We start from the raw sequence: 25,047 nt of genomic DNA, 5'->3' as shown, positions 1-25,047 counted from the left end.
AAACATTTGCCATTCATTCTATTGTTTAGAACATCGCAGAATTGGATAACCCACGGTCTCAAACTTCGGGTTTTTGGATAGAATTACGTCAGGTCACACAAATTAAAAATGGGAAAATATGCCCTAAAACTTACAAAATGAGTCCAAAGGTAACTAGTAAATGTATGTATAAAGGTGTAAAGCCATGTAAAGGACCGTAAGAAAGTTACATTCCACAGAAAATCTAGCCGATAGCGCTGTGCTAGCGTGCGAACATTTGGAGTTAGGCGCCATTTTGTTAGGTTGCCGCAAGGTATGATGGGCGAACGTCATGGGAACGTCAACACGCTTTTGAGTTCATATTTCCCCTTCAGACAACGTCTAAACTTGGTTTACCCTACAAAAATGTGTTTTTTCATATCCACTGTCTCATTAATTGAGCTGATTTCGGCTGCGCTGCGTAGATTTACAACAACGCACGTAATGCAACAGGAGTGATTTCGCAATGACCTATCTTGCGCATTGAATGGCGGGATATCTCAACCCACGCGCCGCCATTTTAAATGTTTTGAACGTGAATTTTTTCCGTCTTCCACCGCGAAAGACGGAAATTTCAGAGTAATTTGTGGACACAAGTTGTAGACAAGAAGGTCAAGAGTTTATCACTCTCCAATACCGTTGTTTTAACTTAAAATTATGAAAGTAACGTCATATTCTCCGGCATACGAGCGGAGCCATGTTCGTCTTTGTTTTGGTATGCCGCCAAATTGCCGACGCACGGCTGTGCGAGTCAAGCGTACTTTTCCACATGTGCATTTAGCCACTGATTTGAACTCTTTATAAGATCAAGCATCTCACAGAAATCGCACAGTATCGGAACATATGATTAAAGTTTTGTAAACGGAGTTCCGTATCGTTAGAGTGGTAACCTCTATGAGTGTCTGTGTGTGTTATGTTTGCGTATTGGTTTTCAAAACTACACCCCTCCCCAACCAATGCCGCTAAAGCTGGTCATATAGCCAACTTCGGACTCTAGAATAGGCCGGATAATTGGATAAAATGCCCAGACAAATAGGCGATACAATAAAGCGGATTCCACTGTACTTAATGATTTCCACCATCCATCATCTTAGTTCATTACCTAGAAGTGGTGAAATGGCCCTGCATTGAACAAATCAGTTTTTAAAAATGCCAAGTCTCCTTGTCCAGGCTTTGTGATACTCCATTCTGCAGAGTTTGTGGCTAGCCCCCAGAAATGAAGTTAAAGTCCTCCAGCACTATACATGGTAACTATTACAACCCCATCTCCGTTCCAAAGCCTTTGGACCACACAAGTTTGTGACATCACTACATTGGGGGTAGTCCATTGGTAGTGGAGTGCAGTTGGTGGAGTGTGTGTCTGTTCAACTGCCATACTCTTTACCAAATGCTGGGTGCAAAGCAGAGAAAGCAGCATGTACCATTTTAAAGTCTTTGGTATGATTCAGCCGAGTATGAAGCTAATGACCTACTGAATGCAAGGCCTGAAAAAATGATGCACCTATAGGGCCTAGAATTCTGTCATTGTTATAACAAGTTTTGTAGGTATAAGAACTCCCTCAGAACAGGCCAGCTGAATTATCATATTTCTTCCTGGTCGTATTGAGGGAGAGAAAAACGTTTTCCTTTTAAAAACCCATGCAGAAGTTTCTCGTCTTCTGATGTGGATCCTGTCAGAGGATACAGGATTTTTTTAATTAATAAAACAGAGAAGCTGTCAGAAAATCTAGCATCTTGGCATGTTATTTAATTGTCAAGAATCTGATAACATCCCTGTGTTTTGCTGACGACCCTAATTGTGTTCCTTTAGGCCCAGAAACAATACAGATGTAGGATGTTAAGTCTTAATTTTTCTGACATACTCTAAGACCAATATATATATGTTGTTTGAGTTATGTATGTGTCCAGGGCCACCCGCAAAACAGACCGTATCCCAAGTGTGATTTTTACCGTAGTAAAATGATATGGAATGAAATAAAAGAACTTGTGACTGTCAATTGGCCTCCAGATCTTATTTCTTGGTGTACAAAATAACATTGGCCCTGGTTACGAGGTATATTTCAACAGCTTGATGTTTTATTCCTTATTTCAGCTTGCCCGAGCAGTTGTTCGGTTCCACCAGGAGAGGAAAGCTAAGGAGGTCCGAGCTGAGAAGGAGGAGGCCCTGCGTCTCAGGAGAATAGCTTCTAACATGGCCAAGGAGATCAAGGCTTTCTGGGCTAACATTGAAAAAGTAAGCCAGTCTTGAAGAAGAAAATTTAATCATCTTGAGACAGTCATTGGGCTAGGTAACGAAACATGTAGAGGACAAGGTATGTAGGCTTCGATGAATGAAATAAGAATGAGAAAGACCAGTATTTGCTTATGAGGAAATTCAGCACTTTTCACTCCAGCCACCTTAAGAAAAGATGAACTGTTCAAAACTTCATTCCATACCTACGGTATAGCGGATTGAAAATAAGATTTAGTTAAGTTACCTTAAGGTACCTTATGCAGGAGACCCATGTTTTCAAAAGGATCTCAAATCAAAAATGGTACTGATTTGATTTTTTGAACACCTACGTTTTCAGACTTGCTAAGTTTCCATCTTTTTTGTGGAATGAAGTATGCATTTTTAATAACAAAATGTGTCAACAGGAAACAATTTGTATCATTCTGCTAAAAGCCACATTTTCCCACATGGGCAAGTCTCTACAGATGTTGCTCTATCAGAATGTGGCCAGATCCATGCATACTTTGCTTCTGCCACTGACTTCACCATGTCATTAGCAGCAATGGAGCATGCAACAAGTCCCTGTTTTTATAAAGTTATATGTATCAGCTATTAAAATGCATTGGACTGTAGCAGTTTTAGCATCCACTTTCACACTGTTGTCCTATTATGTATGAGAAGTTAAACTTTAAGTGTTAAATGCTGACATCATATTTACTTTGGGTTGTCAGAGTTTTTTATGAATAATAACTGAAAAATAGTTTTATTCTAACGAAGAATGCTGTTGATGTTTGCCTTTTAACATTTTGCACTACTGAGAAGATGTGTTTTTACTGTTCAGCTAGTTTTTTTGTTTGAGCTTTTTTTATTCACGAAAAACCCAAATTGGTGTGGTGGCCGCATTTTTAGGTGATGAGGGAAAGAAGGTAAGGGCCAGACAGAATAAAACAAAGGTACAATTTATGTTTCTGAATTTGATTACCAGTTATCTCCTCTCTGTACTTGCAGGTTGTGCAATATAAGCAGCATTCACGGTTGGAGGAGCAGCGTAAAAAGGCGTTGGATCTCCAGCTAAACTTTATCGTGGACCAGACGGAGAAATACTCGTCCTGGCTGACCCAGGGGCTGAAGGAGGACTCCTCACTACAGGGGTCAGCAGCCTCCAGTCCTGGGAGGGACACAGGGCTTGGAGAGGGTGAGTGGGATGTTTCCTTTTCTATATTGGATTGTTTTATAGGCTCTGCCTCCTTGAAAACACACTTGCTAAAAGCTACAGCTACCTCTGGACCAAGAAGATACCAGGCCAGTCGGTGTGCACATTATGCTGGAAAGGGTTATAGTCCTAATGGTGTTGTGTGAAACCATTGTCCACTGTTTATTGTACTCGTCAAAAAGGGTAGGAGAATTTCCCTGATAAAACAAACCTGTAAATACTGTACATAGTATACTGTTTTCTCTGCCATTAACAGTGGAAGAATGAGTTCAACTGTTCACTGAATTAATTCTTGATAAACTGGTTTGAGATCTAGACTAGCCGAGTGCTGCCTATCCGTGTCAGGGAATCCAGCAGCTGTATAATCAAATAATGGATACTACTGTTACTACTGCTACTATTTTTTCCGAGTTCTCACAACCATGTTATCTGTCCATGTTTAGATGAAGAGTTCCACCCTGATGATGAGAGTGATGATGAGGAGACTCTGGACCAGGAGGAGGAGGCTGATGATCAGGGGGATGTGGATGAAGAGGTTCGTTTCTTTGTTTTGCATACTAGTAAACTGCCTTTAGACATGAAGAAACTAATTGAAACCATGTATAGTGGGACCCCTTGGAAATCAACTCTCAATAAGATGTAGGGGCTACCCACTTGTCTTGAGATTAATAAATAGTTAAATAAAACAGAAAGTAAGCTAGAAGGACATGAACTTCTCTCAGCAATAAATGACAAGCAGTTCTGGAGAAGAAGCTTGCTGTAGCTCATAATGAGGAGAATCGATGATGATAAAGTACAAGCTGCGGATGTGAAAGCTGTTGTTTTGAATCCTTTCACAACGAGATGGGTACAAATATTCTATTCTTTTCTATATGAAGGAGAGATCATTAACATGCTGAAGGTGTGGCTCTGGCCAAACACAGGCCATTCGCTTCACGTCTCATCTTAGACGACGTCCCTTACTAAGGCTAGGCATTCATTTTTGTGAGGAAATAGGTGTATAGTGCCTTTTCCAAGGGCACAACTTCGTGCCTGCTAGGGATTTAAACCCAGAACCCTTAGATTCTAAGACAACAACCCTAACCAGAAGACCACGTTGCCACCTGCAGGTTGCGCTCCTTCAGCAGGAGAGTGAAGTACCTCTGGAGGACCTCATCTCCAAACTGCCTCCTGAGATCCTGGAGAAACCTGCAGAGTCCATGGAGGTGGACGGGAACTCTAGCAGCGAGGAGGTACAGGACTTTGGTGTTTGTTTTTATTCTGATTCTCCTGTCGATTTTTCAACAGATAGGAAGGCAAACAGGCACTTGCTGGTGGGTTCGGCAACCTGTTTGCCTGGCTTGCACATGACTTTTTATGATGGATGATAAATGATATTAAGGTGTGCAATTCCTTCTCCACCCTCTCGTCTACTGGTGCACTAAGTCTCACAGGGACAAAAAATTATTTTTTATTACAACTCTGAAAAGAATAGGAAATAGTCGGAATCCTAAACCGTGGTGTCAATTTTGTTATAACTCTGTCTTTTCAAGTGATAATCTGGTGGCAAAAGAACTCTAAGACAAAATCTAGTAGGTTGAGAAAGAGTAGCTAACTTTGAGTTGAGATTGTTTTGTCAAAAGTAAGAAGTAGTCATGCCTTCTTGAGTCAAAGATATGAGCCAAGGATTGAAGTGTTTACAAAGTCATATTTCCCTACAAAAGTGCACACAGAGCCACAATACTATCTGTGACTATGGAAACAAGTAAGGTGGTATGTAGAATAATTCCCTCATAACGGGCCAGCTGAATGATTACATTTCTTCCTGGTCGTATTGAGGGAGAGAAAAATGTTTTTCCTTTTAAAAACCCATGCAGAAGTTTCCTGTCTTCTGATGTGGATCCTGTCAGAGGATATATCATTCACTTTAATTTAGAGAAAATCCTAGAAAGTACATTATATTGATGTATTTTTAATGGCTAAGAATCATTCAAACATTCCTACATCTTCTGAGTCTAGATCATTTCTGAAATCAGGTATCTCACTGGTAAAGCCAAGCTGCAAAAGGCTACCTAAAAATGGGAAAAAAAATCAGGTAAATCATTTCGTAGGTGTAGGTTTATTTTTCTCTTTTTATTTCATGCAGGATGTGTATTTACCTAGTCGGAAGTTTGGTTGAAGAGTCATAATGTATTGTTATTTACTTCAGGAGGAGGAAGACTCGACCAGACAGGCACCAGATGATGATGAGTTCATGCCGTCCGAAGCCTCAGAGGAAGAAGGAGGTGGGTGTTGATGGCTTCACACTCAGTAATATTTTTAACTGTGTGTGTCTGTGTCTCTCTGTCGGTCTGTGTGTGCGTGTACGTGCGGGCATGCACGTGTTGCCTGTGCTCCTTTTGAAGGAATCATGGTTCAAAATACCAGATTCAACCCAGATGCTATAGTATGAGAACACGGAACTTCACTTAGAAACAAGGCATAAACAAATGGCATTATAGGCAAGACAATAAAATTTCTGGGTCAAAAGTGAACAAATCAAAGTTCCTTGTTCCTGTTTCAGCTGGTGATGATGAAGAGACAATAGAAGAACAAGAAGAGGCTGAGGGCGAGGCAGATCACAAAGAAGAGCTGGATGATCTGCAAAAAGAAGGTAAACCACACTTAGTCAATTGACATAAGCTTGAAATTCCAACATGCAATGTGTAGGAAATTTTGAAGATTGCAGAAGATTGGGTATACAGCATTTTGCTGTACTTGAAGGAAAGTTTATCTGTTATCGTAATTAGCTGTTTCAGTACACAAAGTAAATGTATTTCTCTACTTTAGAAGGGTCATATATTTGATCCTTAAGGGCTTCCATTGTGTGAGGGTATACATAGCCTCTACAACATATGCCAATTTCAAGGAATACAGACTTGGCTACAAGTTGGTATTATGATATTCATTACATAGAATAGGAATGCAAGCCCTGTTATGACACTTTGCAAATCCATTAACAAGTTTAATTTCACATCTTCTTAACGAAAGAAGTTTGGAGTTGCTAAATTTCCGATTTTGATTTATTAAAAGTATGATGCATTTATTATCTAGGTGAGATGTCCATGGAAGAACTGATGAAGAAATACGGTGGTGCTTACGAGGAAGGGTTCGAGCCTCCCCCCAGTCCTCCTGAGTCCAGCTTCTCTGATGAAGACCAGGAGGGTTATGATGATGAAACTGAAGGTGAGACTATCAACATAAAGGTTTTAGAAAATGAAAAAGTGCTGTAAAACATCCCTAGATAGTTTCATCAGCTTGGTAAAGTACTGTTGATGCTGTCTGACAGACATCGAAATGTTGGTAGTGAGTACTATTCTGGTTGTGTTTGAAGAATCTTACTATATGAGTGCGGTTAGACAATTGTAAAATGTGGATTATGAAGGTGTTGATACACAACATCTAAAGAGTGAATACTTTTTTGTTTGTACAAAAAACTTTATCAACCAGTGATTTACTATCTTTTTGAAACCAGCCGTGGATTTAAAATACTCAGTAGATTTTTGTGTAAATGGTATTGGTCAAGACATTTCTTCTGGGAATTCTGTAGCAGTCAATTTTGAATGAAAGAAGTTGGTAAATTTGATTTGAATAGCTAAGAGGTGCTTAGAGACTAGTAACTCCCTCACAACGGGCCAGCTGAACACTTTTATGTCTTCCTGGTCGTATTGAGGGAGAGAAAAATGTTTTCCTTTTAAAAACCCATGCAGAAGTTTCCTGTCTTCTGATGTGGATCCTGTCAGAGGAGACAAGTCATATTCACAATCAATCAAATTTGATCCAACCAACATCTCCATTGTATCTAACTTACAAAGTCTTCACTCTTGTGCTTAGTGCATAGCAGGGATTCCTTCCTCTGATGTCATGATTCATTGCTTTAATTGTACTACTAAGTAAAAGCACAAAGTAGACAGTTGCATTCAAGCATTAATGACTGACATATTTTCATTTCACTTGCAGTTTTTTTAAGAGCTTTGTTTCAACTTTGTTCACACAACAATAAATGTTTCATCAGTACAAATTTATCATGAATGAATAGTACTTCAGATATGTTTGTAGTTGAGTCATAGTTGTTCTGTGTAGAATTTTCCATAGCATTTGATTGAATGGGGCAGTTTAACGTGAATGAATGACTTTAATCAACGTTATAAAGAAATAGACCTGGAGTGTATTGGTCATAATAGAATCATGGTTGTTGTTTTTCTGTGTAGAATCAGAAACAGAGGAGCCCAGTGATGAAGAGGAGGAGGAGATGGCAGACATCGGAATGGAGTATCTCATCCACGGGGACAAGGAGAACCACCAGCCACAGGAGGGATCATCGGTAAGGACATACTTGTCAGAGGATCTGCTCCCAAGTGTAAGGGCATCCAGTGTGTCCAATTTCTTGTTATTTCTAGAATAGTGCGTCCAAATGACTACTGGATGCATGCCCGGCTGAAAGCCTGCAGGACGGAGAATACGTAACGACTGATGATCAACTGATAATCATTAGTCATTGCCCAAATATCAGTGGCCATTGCTGTGACACAACAAACACATTGCTGGACATCATTAAAAGGTTATTTGTAGGCATTTATGATTAAAGAAAGACCATTGGTAGAGCTGGGTAGAGATTTGTCAAATTTCTTTACACTCACAGCATGGCTGAAGGTGTGAAGTCTGTCATGTCATATTCTTAATATTGTCCTTTTTGTTTTAAGACGCAGCAAGAAGGCAAGGGTCCAAGCAAGGAGATCACAGACATCGCTGCTGATGCCGCAGCCTGCCAGCCTACAGGGTACACGCTAAGTACAACACAGGTCAGTGGGAATATACAAAGAGATTTGAACACTTGCTGCTAACATGATGAACCTACTTATACTTTTCTGATCATACATGATCCGACAAGCACTGGGTACTGATTAGCACTGGTTGACTTAATGGTTGCAAGATCTATATGGCCTCAGTATGTCAGTATTAACCATAGTTAAGTTCTAGTGACAAGACCATGTCATCAGTGGTTGAATAGTCAAATTTGTGATTGACAGTCACTCAAAACCCAGGACTGTGCACCTTCAAGCCAGTGTGCCACTGCTGAAAGTTACCTGCAAATTTCTTAAATTACAAAGTGAAACAATCCTCCACACCACTTCTATGTTTGAGATCAGTTGAGGTACCTAAGAGGAAATATGGCTGTAAACATGTTCATGCAGCTATCATTTTTTTTTTACACCAAACCCATTTCGTGTACCCATACAGAGAAATAAATGATTGAGACCTTGAACGTGTTTTGTTCCCTCAGGTGAAGACTCCTGTGCCGTTCTTACTGAAGCACACCCTGAGAGAGTACCAGCACATTGGGCTGGACTGGCTCGTCACCATGTATGACAAGAAGCTCAACGGCATCCTGGCAGACGAGATGGGTTTGGGGAAAACCATCCAGACCATTGCTCTGTTCGGTCATCTCGCCTGCGATAAAGGTTTGTTGTTGTTTTTATTCACAACTCTTAAAAGATGAGGGGGGCATCAGGAAAACTTTTCAGACCTTCACTCTGTTTAGTCATCTTGAGTCACACAATATTTTTGTTGTCAACAGACGAGATTGCAATAGGTAAAGCGCTGTTTTGCTACCTGGTGTGTGACCAAAGGTCAGAAAAGCATTTTGGTGTCATGTCGATAAAAGTTAGACCTATAGGTAATAAGGTACACAACTTAACGATGACTCCAGCAACTGGGTAGATTGTGTATTTTGAGGCTTTTGCACTTTTTTATTCCACAACTTCAACTTAACGCTGTTGGACTTCCTGGCATCTTGTTCTATCTTATTGAAAATGTCTATTTTTCTAAAGTCACAAAATGCAGTAGGTAGACAGCAAGATATTGCTGCCTGTTGATTATTGAATAGTGTCTGTCACTTCCAGAGGATTATGTATTACGGTATGTATTTGCAGCTAAATCTCTGGCGTTTGATTTACTTGTGTCATTATTTCCAGGTATCTGGGGTCCCCATCTGATCGTGGTTCCCACAAGCGTCATGTTAAACTGGGAGATGGAGTTCAAGAAGTGGTGTCCAGCCTTCAAGATCCTCACCTACTACGGAAACCAGAAGGAGCGCAAACAGAAGCGTCAGGGCTGGACCAAGCCCAACTCATTCCACGTCTGCATCACCTCGTACAAACTGGTCATCCAGGACCACCAGTCCTTCAGGCGCAAGAAGTGGAAATACCTGGTCTTAGACGAGGCTCAGAACATCAAGAACTTCAAGTCTCAGCGCTGGCAGACTCTGCTGAACTTCCAAAGCCAGCGGAGGCTGTTGTTGACAGGAACTCCCCTGCAGAACAACCTGATGGAGCTGTGGTCGCTGATGCACTTCCTCATGCCCCACGTGTTCCAGTCACACAGGGAGTTCAGGGAGTGGTTCTCCAACCCAGTCACAGGCATGATCGAGGGGAACACGGAGTACAATGAGGGACTGATAAGAAGACTACACAAGGTACGAAAGGATTTTTTTTTACATTTTTTTTCTCAGTTCTTTTCCTGGAGGTTTGTTGGTTTAAATTTTATTTTCTCAGTTATTTATCCAGCTTTCATCCAACTGTGAGCATAAGGCATCATTGAAAAGAATCTTGTAGAGCAAATTGTTAACTGCAAATTTGTATGTTTCGTCAAGACTAGTGAAATTTTTTAGCTTGAGTACCATCCTCTGTAGTGACCGATTTATTTGATTCAGTCCTTTCACTTGCTAAGCAAGCGTGGTTAGGAAGCAAAAGGATTGAGCCAGTGGTCACTACAGAGGATGGTACTCGGACTACAAATTATAAGCTTAGGAAAAGGTTTGATGATAAAAAAAGTCTTTGAAATGAACGAGGTTGATAAGACGAGTCATCTGCTGTAGTGATGACTCAGTCGCAAACCCTCGGAGACCATCTTGTGGACTTGGCAGGCTGTGCCGGTGTATACCCTCACCTGGACAGCGTATTTGACCACATACACTACCTACTCTTACATGTGTTCACAAGATATCGTTAATCTGTTGAAGAAGGGTTAACACTAGAAGTCAAAAACATATCTCGTTTTGGCTATGTGGATGAGAATAAATTTTGATTGATTAATTGCTATAATAAAAAAAAAATAGTATTAAAACTGCAATACAAGTTTATTCTCTTTGGAAACCTTAGTTCCAAATTTGCCAGGAGATTATTCTTTTCCATTTTCCAGAAAGTTGCAACAGTTGAACTGAATTTGCTGAGTTCATGTACTGATATCAGGTTTTGTTCCAAACCTGAGGTGTCCACACTAATACCACTGTACTCTTTCCTCCCTTGCCCAGGTGCTGAGACCGTTCCTCCTGAGAAGACTAAAACAAGATGTGGAAAAGCAGCTCCCCAACAAATACGAACACGTGGTGACGTGTCGCCTGTCCAAGAGACAAAGGTTCCTCTACGATGACTTCATGTCTCAAGCCAAGTAAGTTCTCTTCCATCTTTCCCATAACTGGTACATACTTTGTCTTCTCTGTACCAAACTTTTGCAGTCTGAGAAAATGTAACTTATTCTCGGAATAAAATCTTCATGGTACATGTAGCAGCAATTACATGTAAAAAAATGTTTGTTATCGGTAATAATAAGTTCATATTACAGTCAACATAAAAGTACATTGAAAAAAATCAGGCATTACAATACTTATTGCTAAAAAGGCTTAAGTCCAAATGTGCAGCTAACTTGATGAACTAACTCATACTTTTCTGATCATACATGATCTGACAAGCACTGGGTACTGATTAGCTCACAGAAAACTTTGTCAGAAGTTTTCATCATCATTATTTTGCCTTTAGTTGGAAACTAAGAAGAGGTGCTAATTTTTTAAAGAAGTACAAATGAAAATAAAATGTAACAAGAATGTGTACAGCATGTGCTGTTCAGACATTTTCTTCCCCCTATGCCTGATTGCTTCAGAGATAGAAGGTCTGCACTCTATTCTTTACTAGCGTTTTCTTGATTTTCAAAACAAGAGACCCTTGCTAATAAGGTCTAAACCTTGTTTGTTTGTTTGTGCTTTTATTTTCCCTGATTTTCAGAATGAGGGATACCCTTGCCGATAGAGTTTTACCTTGTTTTTCTCCTTGCCCTTCAGAACGAGGGAGACCCTTGCCTCTGGCCACTTCATGAGTGTGATCAACATCCTGATGCAGCTGAGGAAGGTGTGTAACCACCCAGACCTGTTCGACCCTCGGCCCATCATCTCTCCCTTCAACACTGAGGGAATCTGCTACTACACAGCCTCTCTGGTACACAGGGTAGTGGAGTATCATCCATTTCAGGTGAGGCCCTATTTTTTACATCTGTGGTTACCAGGAGTGCCTAAGCATTTGCTTGAACCTCATGAAATTCGTACGAATCTTATGTGATTCGCACAAATCACTAAGTGAAAACGTACAAACCTTATAGGATATGCACGATTCTTATGTGATACCCACGAACCTTATGTTATGAGAAATGGATTGGATGAAGTTTTGCAGGTAGCTCAGAAATCTGGTTGCCCTCAAGTCTGACGTTCGCCAGGCAGATGCCTTCCCAGCTTGTTTAGTGCAAATGGTAGCACTGTTTCAGCAATATTTGAGTTTGCCGAAGGAATGAAAGGGAGATTTTGGCAGTGTCTAGATTTTGTGCTTGAAATGGAACTTAAACAGAAAAAGATGCTTTGAATTTCAAGACACACAAAATCTTTGGTTACAATCTTCAACTGTTGGTATCAACATTTTTGTCTGATGAACTTTCGATGAAATGCCTTACATATTTGAAATAACTGATAGAAAACGAGGTTGATAAGACGAGTCATCTGGTCTGGTGATGATTCAGTCGCAAACCCTCGGAGACCGACTTGTGGACTTGGCAGGCTGTGCTCGTGTATACCTTCATTTGAACAGCGTATTTGACCACATACACAACCTACACTTATATTTACAAACTGTTAACCTGTAAAAAAGCATTCTACTAAAAGTCAAGAACTGCATTGAAAGATGTTTTTGTGAGTCTAGTTTTAGGGCTGCAAGATCAGTGGTTGTTTATATGCAGATAGACGTTGGTGGTTTTTCTTCTGTATAGCATTTGAACCTTGGGCACTTAAACCTGTTCATGGCAGACATTATTATCAGTTTTTCTCCTAGAAAATCTTACAACACTTATTTTTCCATAATGAGTAGTAAGTAGTCTTCTGTTCTATTGCAGCATGTGAACCTAGGGTACCTAAACCTGTGCCTGGCAGACACAATCATCAGTTACATAACACTAGATTTTTATCACTTTCAGTTTGGACAAAGATGAGTACTAAGTAAGATGCATTCTCTTTTATTGCAGCATGTGAACCTAGGGTACCTAAACCTGTGCCTGGCAGACTTGGAACTGAGTCTCCCCGCCTATGCTGCTCACCGTGTTAACCAACTACAAGCCTCCAGACAACTCATCGAGGAGATTGACTCCCAACCAGACCCCCCTCCCCGCTTACCCCCCATGAAGCTCAGACCCAGCCTGTTCCAACCCCCTGCTCCGACGCCCAAGGAGACCGGAAGGGCATCTCCACTCACCCCTGCAGCGGTGGCGGCACAGTCTAGCCCACGGGCATCTCCCGTGGTGTTTTCTGTAGCTGTCGTGCCACCAAGGGTGAAATCTCCGGCTGTGGCATCAGCGTCGCCTGCTAGAGCTTCACCACCTGTCCAAGGTAATGACTTATGTTTCATGTAACTGTGATTCAGATGAAACATGACACATGTACTAAGCTCCAAGCCTACTAAGAGTTAGTAAACTGTAAGTATTAAATACTGTATTTTGCAAAGCCCATTCCTCAAAGAAAGTGCTGAAAGAGACAAGATAATGTTATTACAATAAAAAGACATTGTATGTAAGTTACATGATGTTTTGTCAGCTGAATGAGCAAAATTTTCGATTCCGAAGCAAGTGCACTTCAGAGCATTTCATTAATATATTTTGCTGTTTGGGCCTGGAATTTTTCAGTCTCTTAACTTCATTATTTTTGCTATAAATATGTTTTCTTATTCAATAAAACTGCTTGTTTTAATTGTTTAAGTTACAATCCCCACTTTGATTATTTTACATTGCTGTTCCATAGTTGTGCAACCGATACAGCAGCAGGTTGCTGTCCCTGCTGTCACCACTACTGTCCCAGTGGCCCCTGTACAGCCCAAGGTCGCAGCGTCCCTCACACCGTCGCAGGCTGTCACCATCGTGTCACAGATGCAACAACAACAACAACAACAGCAGCAACAACAACAACAACAGCAGCAGCAGCAAGTAAAGGTTTGTAGTTTCTTATTATTAGATATGCAGCAAAGCTTGTGTCTCACTTGTATAGTTCACTTGTATATGACTAAAAACTAAAGATGGTTAAAGCTAGCTTTCAGTCATCATCTGTCATTGTTTAAGTATCTTGAACAATAATGTAGCTTTGGTACAGTTTGCATCTTGAGCTAAGCACACCAGGTCACTCTTACACTTGATAAAGGCTTGAAGTTATGCCTGAAGCTTCGTCATACACCGGGCCTTTATGTCACCACCTGAAATGACAAATGTAATCCCTTTGAACATGTCCAAGCTGGGCTCAACCCTAAGATCAAATCCCCCCTGAGTACTCCTATTCCATGGGATTGTGTTCAAACTGCCATTATGTAGGCACTTGTAGATTCCTGGTGTTTTTCTAATGTAGTGACCAGTGTGTTGTTGTGTTGTACGGTTTCTACAGCAGGGCGTTGCCCAGATGGTTCCCACGACGACCCCGGCTGCCGTGATCACGACCCAGCCCCAACAGTTGCCTGGGTTCACCATCCCCACATCACTGCTACAGCAGAGACTTATACTACAGGGCACACAGAGACTTCCCACAGGTAAAACATGTTAGTCACTTAACAGTATAAACCTTCCTACAGGTCAGGGGAATACCAGGCTTTAATTATAGGTGGTCCAAATTTCTTTTCGCGTTGAGTTGCAGAATATAGGTACAAGTATTGTAAGAGGTCCAGGGACATCCACTTTCCATGGTGGTTCCAGAGTTTTAGAGCATTTGAAGTTAAAATGGTACATTCTATGGCATCCTTAAAGGCAAAATTACTGTCAGAGAGGTCACAGTCTTCAACTGTGACTTAATGGCATCCCTGGTCAATCAGAATTTATGCTTGTTAGAGGATCTACTCCCCAGTGTAAGGAGGTCTAGTGCATCCGATTTCTTATTACTCTTATTTTAGAACAGCACTTCTAAATGACGGCAACAACTATATCTAGAGGACAGCCTTTACCACCTTTAGCTGGTTACTGAAATTATCTTTCTCTTCCAGGTGAGGTAGTGTCCATCGCCCAGCTGACGCCGGCGACCACCACGGTGGGTGGTGTAAGACAACCATTGGTTCCCTCTCAGCCAATCACAGTGCAGATCCACCAGACTCAGCAAGGCGCGAGACTCACGGTTCCCACCGGACAGATCAGGCAGTTGCCAGGTAACCATTTCTTTTCGTTTTAGTGTATGAAATAACTGTTCAAGCCCATCACACATTGTAGACTTTGGCCTCATGACCTTCTCCAGACCATGGTTGTAAGTGAAAAGTACCAATTCTGTAATTTCATACCAAGAGTACAGATTTCTTTGGGCTATCACATACTTGGGCATGATACTGATGCTTCTCTCATGAAAGTTTAGGTTTATAAACACTACCTTGTCCAATAAGTGCAAGTTGAGGAATGATGACAAAAAAGGCCGAATTACAGTAGCCCTCTCCCTCTTGGAAATGGGTTACGGTGACAAAAACTCCTGGAAGCGATTACATCCATACTGACCTCACTGCACACAAAGCATATCAATTTAGTATTGTAGTCAAACCTGTTCAAGCTACCACATCTACATCAGAGCCACTTGGCCATTGTGACACCTTTGCCTTTGGTGATCCATTAGATGATTCTCCTTATTGACAGGAGCACTAAGAATCCTGTTTATATGACCACCGATTCACACAGACCGGATTTATTGGTCCCTTGAGTGGTTTTCTTGGGCAGAGTTGACTGTACTCTGCAATCGACTTGGCTCAAGCAAGTGTGCATTTGTTATTTCGATTAAAACAAAATGCTAGAAAATAAACGGCTGACATCTTGTCTTACAGGAGGGTTTGTACAGATAATTCAGACGACGACGGGACATCAGATCCTGAGGACTGCCAGCCCCAACATTGTCACTGCTGTCCCCCAGTCTCAGGCACAACTACTGTCCAGAACATCATCTCCTGGTCAGTTTCTTCATGTTTCTGTATATCTGAGCAACTGATAGCATATGTTTTAAAAGACCTATCCACACCAGAAAATACTCATTGTTTCATTAGTCCTTGGGCCAACACAACTTTGTACAGTCACTACAGCAGGGGGCTAGTCAACTTGTAATGGAGTGAGTTCAACTTCCAAACTCTTTTTGCTGAGTACTAAGCAGTATGTGCCAGTAAGTCTTTTAATAACTTAGCTTTTGATCAAACGTACAACCGACTGAATGCAAGGCTAACACTTTACATCCTTGGCCATTGCAGCAGTCTATGTTGTGTTGGGATGAGATTTGGATACATGTATGACAAGATTGTACGGAATTACAAGTTTTGTGCATATGTTGGCTTGAAGTGATGATTTTTACGCGTTAGACTTCTGACTTTCCGTGAACGACAAGCACTGGGTACTGATCAAGCCACTACACAAACTCTGACAGCTAAATTTTTCTTGAAAAGTCTAGTTCAGACATTTGTGACTGTTTAAGAAGGTGTCCATGTTTTCTGTGTTATTTTGTTACTCCTCGAAGACTAGCTGTCGCAGTTACATGTGACAGCTAAAAGAGTTGATAAAACAATAAGCAAGGTGTTCTTGTCTCTCTGTTGCAGCTACCCAAGGGGCAGGACTTGTCACCCAGACTGTGACGGTACAGAGAGTCCCGACGCCCCACACACAGATAGCGCAGCAGCCACAAGCTCTGATCGTACAACAGGCGCAGCAGCAGCAGCCACAGGTAGGGAAGCAACATCCTCTACAGCGTGCAAAATACCCACTTGCACATTGCAACCACTTTTTGCTTGGTGCAACTTACTTCTAAACTCAGGTTGCACAGGGTGCAACTTAGATTTTTAGGATTTTGTTCTCAATTTACTTGGAAGAAATAAATGGACAGAGGCAGCTCCATTTCATATCAGCCAAACATGTATTGTACTAAATTTTTCAGAAATTAGTGAATTGTGGGTGGTGCAACTTGAAATTCAGTTGTGCAACCTAGTTTTTGCCCCAGGTTGCACACTGTGCAACTGTGCAACCTGACACAGAAAAGTATTTTGTACACTGCCTCTAGTACTCTCCTGGGGCTGTGATACACTGTACCTGTACCTATAAATTTATTCAGGTACTAGCCAGGAAATTCTTGTGCACTAAAACAAATTGAAACACTAGTGTTGAGGATACCATCTCTCATTCGACTAAATGATAATGAGAGATAGATCCTCAAAGAATGATCTAATACTTTTGAACTTGAAAATAGAAAAACCTTGAGGTTAAAAGAATGTGGCTGCTCATACAAAGATGAAATTTTACCACTACAAAAGATGATGAACTTCCAAATAATTGAAACAAGTTTAAGTACAGGCCCAGGTGCGGACCTTGACCTAAACCCCTGGACCTGCACCTGAAAATTTTAGTTTCACAGCCCTACACTGTAACTCAAAAGTTATGTGTGTTTTAGAAATGGAATTCATTCTGTGATCGAAAACTTCTGTGATCGTGTGGTTTGCAGTGCTGTAGAACACTAGGGAGTGGTTTGCCGTGATATCTAACACCCCCTTCCCTTCCCTAAATACTCTCTGAAGAAGAGTATATCTCACTCCCCCGTCCAGGTCATCACGCTCACCACAGCGCACCCTCGCCAAGCACAGACGCCTCCGCAACAAGTCAGCAAACCGGCGGTCACCGTCCAGCTGCCTAAAACTGTAACAGTCACCAGTACCGCGAAACCCATTGTGAAGATGGCGCCGCTCACGTCCGCGGGGAACATTGTCGTGGTTAGCGGGGCGAGCGTTAGCGGAGCGACAGGCGTGACCACGGCTGGGTTAACGACAGCCCCTAAAGGTTAGATCAGTCAGCAGCTGAAGGCCGTTTGGTCGTGCATGATTTGTGCATGGGGCGGTTGGTAAGAGTCGCGATTAGATAAAAACAGTTGTTGTTTATCAAACAAGCCATGGTGTTCATATTCTTGTTTTTTGCATGCAAAGGTGAGTCTTTTTTTTTACCTTAAGCATGCTAGTGTACTCGAGCTATTCAAACTAGAGATAAGATGATCTGGAGGTCCATATTGATAAAGGCCAATCTGTAAATATCCGTACTTTTTAAAGAGTGATATTTATCTCCCTCTACACCATGCTGTATCAACATGTTTACCTCTTTGACATGATTTTACAGCTACGTTTATTTTATCTTTGTCTTAAACTTCCACTCAACTGATCACCACAATCGCAAATTCCTCTGAGGTTAATTCTCTTCTTCAAATCCTTGCTGGAATGTCCAGTGATCCGTTATCTTACAGTGTCGGGCGCACCAGCGGGAGCAGTTCCCGCACCTGTTGCCACGCCGACAACCGCCATCGCCAGGACGACAGTTACCACGGTATCTGCAACCACGGCAACAGTGACGACCACGGTCAGCACGGCGCCAACAGTGTCCACATCTGTAGTGAAAACCACGGCCACGTCTACGGTACAGAAGAAACCAGCAGAGAAGTCACCATTCCATTTGGTGGGTACATTTTACGTTTCCCGTAGAAAAAACATATGATTTTTTGCTGATGTGTTCTTCTTTCTTTTTCTGCCACTTCTTCTTCTGTTATGAACCTATCAGAGCTTAGAACTGCCGTTGACATCAGCGTATTAAGAGTCATTGCACGAGAAAACCAAAACGAAAAATAGCTGAAGGGTTTTAACTATATGGCTGTTACTAGTTCCTCATTCTTATCACACATACAAAGTATGAGCCGATTTGGCAGACCCCCATCTTCCGGCCTCTGCCTGGTTTTGCCTGGTTGTCTCGTGCAATGACTCTTAACTGTTAAATATGAAGAAAATATTAGCTGTTACAGCAAATGAACAATTACACTGGTTTAGGATAGAAAATCCTGTTTTGGAAATTAAAGTGTTGCGATTGTAAAACTTCGTAAAAGGCAAATTCATGTGAGGACCTTGATTTGAGAGCTTTCTGAAGCTTGAGTTCTCTGCATAAGATACTTAAGATGTATAAACATCCAGTGAACAGTTTGCATGCCCCGAGACCAGCTTCATTTCTAATGCCTGCACCATTCAGCACTTTGGCTCCCAATGACAGAAAAGTTCAGTTTTTATAGATCTATAGAAGCTTTGTAGATATTTGAGAATGCATTGTTCCCATAGGCCATAGAGGCTTCTTGTTCCGTTGCCCTTTGGTGCAGGAAGTTTAAAAATGGCCGATAACAAAATCCCCAGGTACGAGCCGTGGGGACTTCTCATGTCTCCATGGTCCCAAGGAGGGAAACAAACTAACCCAAACTGATATCTTTATTAGTAAATATTATACATCTTCCACATTAAATCTACAACTCCAAGAAGAATGTCTTATCCTATTTTTGCTAGCATAGGTACAACAGGTTGAACTTGACGTAGAAAGGCACAATGATTTTTAAATGCTAGACATACAGCAGATGAAGTCCAAGAAATGTTTTCACTGTCTTTGTGCAACATAGCATTTTGACAGTTTGAAATACACACCCACACTGCTTGTCACTGTCATCAAATTATCTAATGAATCATTGAAAGTTGACTAAGTTGAAAGTTAAGTCTATTCTGTGAATTACATTGGTTTTAGTCTTAGCACATGTGTTTAGAAAGATGTACTGGTATGGTTTATCTCTATTATCTGACTGAAAGACAATCCTCTCTTTCCATAGGAGTATCTTGAAAAACAAGAAGAGAAGGAACACAAAGAGACCCTGCTGAGAATAGCAGAAGCCAACAGGTTCCGCTGCTCTGCCAAGCCCGTGTACGGCGCCGACCTGGTCAGCAAAGTCTCGGACATTTTCGACCTGCGCTGCTCCAAGTATTCCGCCAACAGCTGGAGAAGCGTTGGGCTGGTGAACTGTCATAATATGTACAACACGCGCAACTATAACCACCCCGCGGTCTACTGGAGCTCCACCGGCGTGCTGGGAACACTTCTACCCACCCCTGAGCAGAGACTAGAGGAACTGGGGGAACTCATCGATAGGTAGGTTTACAGGCTAGATTTGCTCAAAGTACATTGTACAGTCACACCTGTACTAGTCTTGGGTATGGAATACAAGTCGCGAACTACAGTTAGTCTGTGTAACACAAACTGTACTGTCCAGGGCTGTAACTTGCCCTTCCCCTAGGAGGCCGGCTGATGTTGGACGGGCTGCTGTAATTTAATCACGCTAAACGACAGTCAAACCTGTACAAGTCGCTCAACTCTAGGTAAGGACCACCTGGTCATTGTGATCACTTTTTGGTGGCCCCTTTGATAACTTTTCACATTGACAAAGGGATCAATAATCCTGTCTGTAGGGATCGCTTCTCCACATAGAACAGATTTTATTCATTTTCTGAGTGGGATTCTATGTAAGTTTTGACTTGACTCTTTTTAAGAACGAAGGTCCAGGCCAATCCTGAGGACTGCAAACCTTCTGAGGGGCGTTTATGTCAAGTTAGCTACAACAGCCAGGATTCAAACTTCCATTCTTCCAGTCCAAAAGCAGGGCGCACAAACTTCTGGATAATGCATGCTGCTGTGCTCAGTCCCCGGTCCTATACCCCCACAGCTGAAGCTCCCATTTCTCTGTGGGAATTTAATGGGGACAGAGAGAGTTGTCCTGTTCACCACTGTGCAGAGGGTAGTTGTTATGTACCCCTTGTGTGTGGGTAGGACACAGATGTCATAAGTAAACTCAGGACTTAAAATAGTGACTGCACATACATGACAGGTTAGATGTAGATAAAATTGACTTGTGCAGGTATTTCTATGTATACCCAGGGTAACAGCAATGCCCCCCAAATGCCATTCGTTCTTCATGCTCACAAAGTTGAATACAGCTGTTGTGGTGCTATGTGTACTTGGAAGATCGTTGAGTAGTATCTCATCCAAGTTATGTCCGTCACCAAAGCGAGGTACTATTTTGACATGAGGAAAGTTGTGTTGACTGCCTTTCCCATGGGCAGGATATCAGGGCATATGTTGGATTTGAATTCAGAACATTTTGAATTCTTGATGGGGGGGGGGCAAACACCCTAGCCATTGTGCCACATAAGGCACCATACTTTCTGGAATCTCCAGTTTTGATACTACATGTCTAGAATTGCACACTATATGAGATATTTAAACCAGTGCTGTCTCCTCTACAGGTATGTGTTTGAGGTCCCGCGGGTGTCGGCCCCTCCCATCACTATGCACACGTCGCACCCCCCTCCCTCCCTGGTGCAGAGGAGACAGGTGCTGGACATGGCCCTGCATCGGGAGGTGGTGCCTCGACTGCGCTGCTACCACCGTGTGGAGAGGGGCATGCTCACACAGTTCCCCGACCCAAGACTGGTGCAGTACGATTGTGGTGAGTTTGTGTGGTAATCAGTATACTAGTAACAGGAAATACACCAAAAAGCAGTTACTCTAGAAGTATGTTTGAAGTCCACAAGCAGAAAAGTTTGCTGAGGTTTAAAAAAAGGCCTTTTTGGATCTTAGAAAATCTTGAAATGCTAGATCATTAGTAGATGAGTGACTTTACAGTTTGATTTATTCATCTTAGAAAGAAGGAATATTTAAAAGATCCTAAACATGGTAAGACACAAACTCAAAACCATGTTATTTTTTTATATAATTATTTGTTATAAGGAAACCTGAATAGTTGCAGTACTGTTGCCATTATCAAGTCAGAAATAATATTTTTTATTACACAAACCTCAAAATGTGCCATTGTTTTTGACAAGTCATTTCAACCTCTTGCTTGCAGGAAAACTGCAGAGACTAGACAAGCTCCTGCGTCAGCTGAAGCAGGGCCAGCATCGGGTGCTGATCTTCACCCAGATGACCCGCATGCTGGACGTGCTGGAGCGCTTCCTCAACTATCATGGGCACGTCTACCTCAGGCTGGACGGCACAACCAGGATAGAACAGAGACAGGTCAGGATGTTTGTTTGTTTGTTTGTTGTGTTTATTATAACTACCACGGGCACATCTACCTCAGGCTGGACGGCACAACCAGGATAGAGCAGAGACAGGTCAGGATGTTTGTTTGTTTGTTTGTTTGTTGTGTTTATTATAACTACCACGGGCACATCTACCTCAGGCTGGACGGGACAACCAGGATAGAGCAGAGACAGGTCAGGATGTTTGTTTGTTTGTTTGTTTGTTGTGTTTATTATAACTACCACGGGCACATCTACCTCAGGCTGGACGGGACAACCAGGATAGAGCAGAGACAGGTCAGGATGTTTGTTTGTTTGTTTGTTGTGTTTATTATAACTACCACGGGCACATCTACCTCAGGCTGGACGGGACAACCAGGATAGAGCAGAGACAGGTCAGGATGTTTGTTTGTTTGTTTGTTTGTTGTGTTTATTATAACTACCACGGGCACATCTACCTCAGGCTGGACGGGACAACCAGGATAGAGCAGAGACAGGTCAGGATGTTTGTTTGTTTGTTTGTTGTGTTTATTATAACTACCACGGGCACATCTACCTCAGGCTGGACGGGACAACCAGGATAGAGCAGAGACAGGTCAGGCTTCTTTAAGACTTTTAAGACTAGCACAGTGGCACGTTGTTAAAAGTTGACTCACACTCACACGCGGGCAGGAATTCATAGGAGTTGATGGAACCACAAGGGTAGAGCAGAGAAGGGTCAGGTTTGTCTTTGTTGTGTTTGACAAGCTTTGGGCTGCCTTCATCGGGGCATAAGGCATAAGACCAGACTGTAAAGTTTGATCCACTCACCCCAGGATGGACCGATAAATCTGTATGGTCTTAAACGTGCTGTGGCTGCCCTCAAAGACCCGGCTTTACATAGCATCGTAGAGGACATTTCTAAGTGAAGCTAGGTACTCATTTTCATCAGAATTATAAGCCAACAACCTTAACCACAAGATAACCACAAGGTTTGAAGATCGCTTGAAGTTTTTGTTGTTGTTGATGTGGTGACCAGTGATGATGATAATGTGGTGATCTTAGGGTACACGTTGGAAGTATCAGAGTTAACGATATCTAAGGCATCAAGACTAGTTTAATAACTAATTTTACATTTACATTGTCTGTACCAGGCTCTGATGGAGAGGTTCAACGCCGACTATCGCATCTTCGTGTTCATCCTGTCCACGCGGAGTGGGGGGATCGGCGTGAACCTGACGGGCGCGGACACCGTGATCTTCTACGACAGCGACTGGAACCCCACCATGGACGCCCAGGCGCAGGACCGCTGCCACAGGATTGGCCAGACCAGGGACGTCAACATCTACAGGTAGGTTGAAGCTATATTATATTGTGTGTCATATCTGGTCAGTTATAACATTTTGATGCTGGTGTTCCAGACCAGGTGGCAGGTGTTGGGTTCTACTGTTATCACACAGGCCTCCAAACATTCATTCAAATAGGCTACGTGTGCATCATGTGTGCTGCTTTGAATAGCTTATATCCACTATGCGGTTGTTGAGAACACGAAACTTGGTCACGTTCTGGCACATTTCACATTGAAGCGTGTCACTGTGATTTCATGGTTGGCCATGGCATAAATAACATGCAACACTCAGCCTTGTCAGAACAGGCCGGCAGGCGGCAGGAATCGCCGGCTACTTGCATTTTTCTGCCGGTTACATTTGTCTAAAATTTCAAAAAATAAAAGCCTAAATCCAGTGCTCTGCGTTACAAAATCCCCCAGCAATTTGTTTTGATAAACCTCTGATAGTTTTCTGATAGCTAACTAGGTCTTCGGGGTCTCAAAACCCCGTCATTTTGATGAATTTCCATGCATGTGGAAGGTTATCCTTGTTGTTTACGCACGTCTGCACGTGCCGCAAGCCCACTGATGGCCTCCCCAAAGGGCTACACGCCTCTAGGGGGCGGAGTTAATGTATATGAACCTTTGAGGGAATGCCGGCCCTGGCCTCCCCAAAGGGCTACACGCCTCCTAGGGGGCGGAGTTGATACATCGCAACCTTTGAGGGAATGCCGTCCTGGCCAGTGCCCTGGCCTGTGACGGGTCTAGGGGTGTGCCGTTGGCATGGGAACCATCCCAACATTTCTGCTGGCAGAATGTATCTTTCTCAGCTTTCTGTGTCAATCTTTCCCTGGTAACTTTCTACACTAAACTGTTTTTTATTGAGGTAACCTGTGGAGAGAGAAAAATTCTAGTTCCTCTCTGACAAAGCCCCATGCTGCTTGTGAAATTGAAACATTTTGCTTGTTCCAAGGGAGTTCCCAGGTTTCTCATGTTACGCTTCAAAGGCCAAGACATCGGGGGAGTGGCTACAGTGCGATTTGGGCAAAGTCTATGATCAAAACATCAGGGGAGGTTGTGCTTATTTTGGACATTACCTCATAACATTTTTCTAATGATTTCAGAGGAAATTTTTGAGGTGTGTTTGTGGGAATGCTTGAGAAAGTACATTGGTCATTACATTCCCTGTAACTTGTAAGCAAATGCACAGATTTTTGCTGTCTTCTCTTTTAATGATATTTTGGTAATTACCATGATCAAGATGATTAGATTTATCAAGGATCTAACAAGAATGGCTTTGCCCAATGTTTTCAACATTTTTTCATGAAGACTTGCCTCAAGTTCCAAGCAGGAAATACATGACTTGGAGTTGTGTATACTGCTCCACTTGTTGAACTTGAAGGCACCGTTGGCCCCCGGTTAGGGGTCATAGCGGGGAAGCTATGCCCAATTTTTTTGAAATTCAGGAATTGTTTTTTTGTCAATTCAAAGTTATAAGATGATAATAAAAGTTACCCAAAATACACCCCAAAACCATATTTAGGGGTCTAAATTTAAAAATTTTCCCAGGGGGAGGCCCCCCAGACCCCCCAACGGGATGGGGGGAAACCCCCCTCCCGTACCTACCCCCCCTCGCCACTTCGTGGCTCGCCTCCTACTTTCAGACATTAGCCCCCTACTCTAAAACTTTGTGACAAGGCTGACACTGTGTATTCTGCATCCCCTCAGTCCCAGCCCTTCTGTGGGTCAGACCCCTGGTGATAGTATGCTGGTAAATGTTGAAGCAACTTAGTTCCAAGGTGCATGTTGAGGAATGATGACAAAAAAGGCCGAATTACAGTAGCCCTCTCCTTCTTGGAAAAGGGTTACGGTGACAAAAACTCCTGGAAGCGATAACATCCATACTGACCTCACTGCACACAAGTATATGTAGTTAAGGACCAAATCATATTCAAATGTTGTATGAAAACAATATGCAAGAAAGCAAGGAGAAAATTGTGTTGGGAGAATTTCATCTGAGTGTTTCAGTTCCGTTCATCCTCTGAATAGATTCACTCCTCAAAAT

The 25,047-nt window shown here is 42.2% G+C and overlaps 1 protein-coding gene across 1 annotated transcript in view; it reads left to right on the top strand.

Annotated features, from left to right (window-relative positions):
- LOC118425321 (E1A-binding protein p400-like) overlaps positions 1-25,047 on the top strand; it is a 54,560-nt gene that overhangs the window by 8,268 nt on the left and 21,245 nt on the right. The window contains exons 10-35 of the mRNA XM_035834128.1: positions 2,111-2,251; positions 3,239-3,425; positions 3,887-3,978; positions 4,553-4,675; positions 5,632-5,707; positions 5,986-6,075; positions 6,516-6,647; positions 7,673-7,785; positions 8,165-8,263; positions 8,746-8,923; positions 9,437-9,936; positions 10,774-10,910; positions 11,578-11,764; positions 12,801-13,161; positions 13,570-13,757; positions 14,200-14,341; positions 14,789-14,947; positions 15,605-15,727; positions 16,361-16,485; positions 17,330-17,588; positions 18,025-18,251; positions 19,432-19,748; positions 20,900-21,102; positions 21,502-21,671; positions 22,810-23,006; positions 24,711-24,723. Coding sequence (XP_035690021.1) covers positions 2,111-2,251; positions 3,239-3,425; positions 3,887-3,978; positions 4,553-4,675; positions 5,632-5,707; positions 5,986-6,075; positions 6,516-6,647; positions 7,673-7,785; positions 8,165-8,263; positions 8,746-8,923; positions 9,437-9,936; positions 10,774-10,910; positions 11,578-11,764; positions 12,801-13,161; positions 13,570-13,757; positions 14,200-14,341; positions 14,789-14,947; positions 15,605-15,727; positions 16,361-16,485; positions 17,330-17,588; positions 18,025-18,251; positions 19,432-19,748; positions 20,900-21,102; positions 21,502-21,671; positions 22,810-23,006; positions 24,711-24,723 — 4,539 coding nt within the window. The remainder of the gene's footprint in view (positions 1-2,110; positions 2,252-3,238; positions 3,426-3,886; positions 3,979-4,552; positions 4,676-5,631; positions 5,708-5,985; positions 6,076-6,515; positions 6,648-7,672; positions 7,786-8,164; positions 8,264-8,745; positions 8,924-9,436; positions 9,937-10,773; positions 10,911-11,577; positions 11,765-12,800; positions 13,162-13,569; positions 13,758-14,199; positions 14,342-14,788; positions 14,948-15,604; positions 15,728-16,360; positions 16,486-17,329; positions 17,589-18,024; positions 18,252-19,431; positions 19,749-20,899; positions 21,103-21,501; positions 21,672-22,809; positions 23,007-24,710; positions 24,724-25,047) is intronic.

This window comes from Branchiostoma floridae, chromosome 11 (assembly GCF_000003815.2).
Source record: "Branchiostoma floridae strain S238N-H82 chromosome 11, Bfl_VNyyK, whole genome shotgun sequence".
In the NCBI taxonomy this organism is placed as follows: Eukaryota; Metazoa; Chordata; class Leptocardii; order Amphioxiformes; family Branchiostomatidae; genus Branchiostoma; species Branchiostoma floridae.
Note: the sequence above shows the minus strand (reverse complement) of the source record. Positions and strands in the feature narration are given on the sequence as shown.